Raw genomic sequence first — 4,982 nt, forward strand, 5'->3', positions numbered from 1 at the left:
TTGCGTTATATAGAATCTTGTTGAATTGGTTGAGCTTCAAGATAGAGAAGTAGGAGATGGCACTACTATATAGTTACTCAAGGTATTGTTGCCTAGTCCATCAATTTTTGTTGTGGCCAATGTATCCGAATCCTGATGGAAAATGCTTATTAATCTATTGTTTTGATAAAGCTTCAAAGAGAAAATGATCTTGTTAAAAACAAGATTCACCACACATCCGTGATAAGTGGATACAAAGTAAGTGTTAACATTACTTGGTTAACAGTCAAGTCTACATTTTTAATGGTATTGGATTAAGTACAAGATTGAAAATAAAGTCTATGTCTTAAATTCATGTGCAAATCCAATTTTTAATCTAAAACGCCTATTTGTTTGTGCAAATCTAATAGTGGATGTCACTTGTTTCTCCAATTCTAGACAAGAAATGGACTATTGGATTTTTCATTTTTTTCTCCAATTCTAGACAAAAAATGGACTATTGGATTTTTTTTAATAGGTAAAGGTATTGGATTTTATTTAGAATATGGAAATGTATTAGATTTGTATTTTTACAGGTTATTGTATTGAATTTGTATTATTATAAGTATAATGTACTGGGTGTATATTTTTATAGGTTAATATATTGGATTTGTATTATTATAAATGTAATGTATTGGGTTTATTTTTTATAAGTTAATATATTTAATTTTATTATTATAAGTTCAATGTATTGATAAAAACCTGGATATTTTGAATTAAATAGAATATTTTGTTGGAATTTTGTTGAAAATATTTCATTGCAAAATAGGTTGGAAACATGATATGTTGGTATTCTGTTGGAAATATTCTGTTAGGAAACCTAGTTGGTATTTTGTTCGAAATTTCCTATGAAATATTTTGTAGGAAATATGTTAGACATTTCGTCGGAATTTTGTTGTTAGTGTGTTTTCCACGACCTTTTTTCCAACAAACCAATTTTGTTGGAAGTGTGTTGGTAAACATTATTTCCAACAAATTACCAACGCAATAGCTTGTAGCTACTCATACATTTCTCTAGTAGTGTGATTTCCCCTATTTAAAGGGATAATAAATTTTTTAATTATTTACCATAATTAGATGTAGTTAATATTACTATTATACCCTTATATTATTTATTAATGATTTGTTTTTTCTTTTATTCTTATTGGTCCCTACGTCCATACAATATATGTACATCCATATATAAACCTAGCTATATATATATATATATATATATATATATATATATATATATATATATATATATATATATATATATACCCTTAATATTTTGTACAAAAATGAATAAAAAACCCTAGTTACTCTCCTTGAGACCACCATCGAAGCCAAATTATTGTTGCTCTCTTTCACTTCACCCCTGTAGTTCGCTTTATTGTTTCTCACGTTGCTCCTCCACCATCAACGACGATGATGACTGTCTCTCATGTTGTTCCTCTGTCCCCTCCACCATCGTCGTTACCATCTTTATCTCCGATTGCCATCAACTATTGCTTATCGCTATCATCTACCTATCATATCTACTTTGTCACTCACCTCAGTCGTTCACACCTTCGGCTCACTCTTCTCTGACGCTCACACCTCCGGTCGATCCCTCAGGTGATAAAATCACTGTGACCTAGATTCTTTCTTGTTATTTATATATGATTTCAGATTTTTATTCAGATTCTTGTAATGTGTCTGTGAATCACTGTTTTCATTTATCTGTATGATACTTGCTGTAAATCTGTGAGTTTGATACATGTTATTGTTGGTTTGTTACTCCTGTTACAGATTTTTGAGTTTGATACTTTTGTTATGGCTCTTGATTATGCTCTGAAAACTGATTAGCAACTTATTCTGGTGTTTCAATTTGTTTATAATGCCAACCCAAAAACACAACTTATGGTTATGTGTTGGATTTTAATTTTTTACCTGAATCCCAGATCATAGCACCAAGATTTCCAAGAGATGTTAAGCATCCAACTGCCAATATGAGACATGTCAAATTATATCTTTTATTTTATTTTCAATTGATATATTGCTACTTATTACTTTTTTCTAATTAAATATTTTGAGTTATATAGAATCTTGTTGAATTGGTTGAGCTTCACGATAGAGAAGTAGGAGATGGCACTACTATATAGTTACTCAAGGTATTGTTGCCTAGTCCATCCATTTTTGTTTTGGCCAATGTATTAGAATCCAGATGGAAAATGCTTTTTAATCTATTGTTTTGATAAAACTTCAATGAGAAAATGATCTTGTTAAAAACAAGATTCACCACACATCCGTGATAAGTGGATACAAAGTAAGTGTTAACATTACTTGGTTAACAATAAAGTCTACATTTTTAATGTTATTGGATTAAGTACAAGATTGAAAATAAATTATATGTCTTAAATTCATGTGCAAATCCAATTTTTAATCTAAAACACCAATTTGTTTGTGCAGATCTAATAGTGGAGGTCATTTTTTTCTCCAATTCTAGACAAGAAATGGACTATTGGATTTTTCATTTTTTTTCTCCAATTCTAGACAAGAAATGGACTATTGGATTTTTTTAATAGGTAAAGGTATTGGATTTTATTTAGAATATGTAAATGTATTATATTTGTATTTTTATAGGTTATTGTATTGAATTTGTATTATTATAAGTGTAATGTACTGGGTGTATATTTTTATAGGTTAATATATTGGATTTGTATTATTATAAATGTAATCTATTGGGTTTATTTTTTACAAGTTAATATATTTAACTTTAATATTATAAGTTCACTGTATTGATAAAAACCTGGATTTTTTTTAATTAAATAGAATATTTTGTTGGAATTTTCTTGGAAATATTCCGTTGGAAATAGGTTGGAAACATGATACGCTGGTATTCCGTTGGAAATATTCTGTTACGAAACCTAGTTGGTATTTTGTTGGAATTTCGTACGAAATATTTTGTAGGAAATATGTTAGACATTTCGTCGGAATTCTGTGGTTACTCTGTTTCCACGGCCTTTTTTCCAACAAACCAATTTTGTTGGAAGTGTGTTGGTAAACCCTGTTTCCAAAAAATTACCATCGCAATAGCTTGTAGGTACTCCTACATTTCTCTAGTAGTGTGATTTCCGTTATTTAAAGGGATTATAATTTTTTTAATTATTTACCATAATTAGATGTAGTTAATATTACTATTATACCCTTATATTATTTATTAATGATTTGTTTTTCTTTTATTCTTATTGGTCCGTACGTCCATACAATATATGTCCATCCACATATAAACCCAGCTCAATATATATATATATATATATATATATATATATATATATATATATATATATATATATATATATATATATATATATATATATATATATATATATATCGGCATTGTGAGCATTGGCATGCCAAGCCTATCTTCGATCATCTTGTAGTATCTATTTGCAGTTTAGATCTAACTCTTTAGCATTTAATGTATAGTGGTATTTGCTACTGAATGATTTTAGCACTATTAAGAACAGTTAATGTTGTATGTTTGCTAATATTTGATTTAACGTAATATATCGCTAATGTATTATTTAAAAAACAAATAGGGTATTTTGGTATACCCGAATTTTTTTACGCCTACCCGATGCCCGAACTAACTAAATATTGAGCTTACCGTATACCCGAATTTTCATACCCGATACCCGATCTATTCTACGCGAATTTGAAACGGTTAGGACGGGTAGTTCAAGTTTCGATTATTTTTGACATGCCTAATTTGGGTCTTCATTTTATTCATCCCTTTTAGGTATCAATGGGTCTTAAAAACTAAGTTATTGTTGACCAGTGGATTTTGATCTCTTAAGCTTCCAATACGACATGTCGTTACATGTTTTTAGTTGCAAGGTTATGTTTATGTTAATTGTACAAGGCTAATGTACGTTGCATATAGATCGATTGGTAGAACTTGTGAATTTGATATTGATATAATGTGAGGAATAAAACATCCCTAGAAACATTTGCTGACGGGAAAAATAAACGCCTACTAATGTCATCAACCAAGTTTTTGTTTATGTAATATCAATCTACAAAAGCAAAAAACATGACACATATTTTAAGACCATTGTTTTATAAACACTGCATGTGGATCAGCCCCACCTTGATATGGATCCCCAGATACATAGAATCCATCAGGTGTTACTAACCAATAACAATGTCCGGTACCCGATCCTTGAAATCTTGAACATATGTCACGAATGCGGATGTCATACAAAGCTAAGCTTTGAAATCTTGAACCCCACCAAAAGTAGCCATAATAAAGAGTGACACCGTCTATCCTGGCACAAAAAGACCAGGTGTAATTTCCACCGAATGGAATGGTATGATTCCCAAGATCAGTATCTCCTGATTTGATATGCGCAACAATATTACCATAGACAGTATTCTGAACAGAAAGATCCCACTTTGTAGTAAGCGTACATGAATGAGCTATCAAAGCGAATGAGGATGCCAATATTACAAAGATGAATACGTTATGCATTGTAGAACACCTGTCAAGAGTTTACATATCTTTTGTGCATGCAACTTCTTTCTATTTATATGTGTTTATGTAGGACGATTGCAACCAAACTTTGAGGGATTTCTGGAAGAGTCTCATCATTGCCCTGTTAATGAGGAAGACGTTTCATTCCCATGGAAGATTCTCATCAATGCCCTTTTAATGGCCTTTTCTAAATTCTCAATTTTTGATTTATTTTTTTAAAAAAAATTGTTGGTTATAATGGTGTTTGTAAATTTTTTTGATAAACATTGATAGAATTAAAAAAGTAAAATTTTTGAAAAATATATTAAATTTTGAAATGACACCCATTTGGTAAATATTTTTAAAACTATACCTATTTGGTAAATATTTTTTTTTCAAAAACACCATTTCTGTTAAAAGAACTCCATATTTTTTATTTGATAGTTTTTCGTACCACTTACCTTTTACGTTATATGTTTTCATAGGT

The 4,982-nt window shown here is 29.8% G+C and overlaps 1 protein-coding gene across 1 annotated transcript; it reads right to left on the reverse strand.

Annotated features, from left to right (window-relative positions):
* Positions 1–4,087: 4,087 nt before the first annotated feature.
* Positions 4,088–4,513, reverse strand: LOC145164285 (S-protein homolog 5-like). Its single transcript, XM_079083007.1, has one exon. It carries the CDS (start codon positions 4,511–4,513, stop codon positions 4,088–4,090), a length of 426 nt encoding a protein of 141 aa, XP_078939133.1.
* Between the last annotated feature and the right edge of the window lie 469 nt (positions 4,514–4,982).

Source organism: Lactuca virosa, chromosome 3, assembly GCF_052849685.1.
Source record: "Lactuca virosa cultivar CGN04683 chromosome 3, Lactuca_virosa_CGN04683_v6, whole genome shotgun sequence".
NCBI classification, from domain to species: domain Eukaryota; kingdom Viridiplantae; phylum Streptophyta; class Magnoliopsida; order Asterales; family Asteraceae; genus Lactuca; species Lactuca virosa.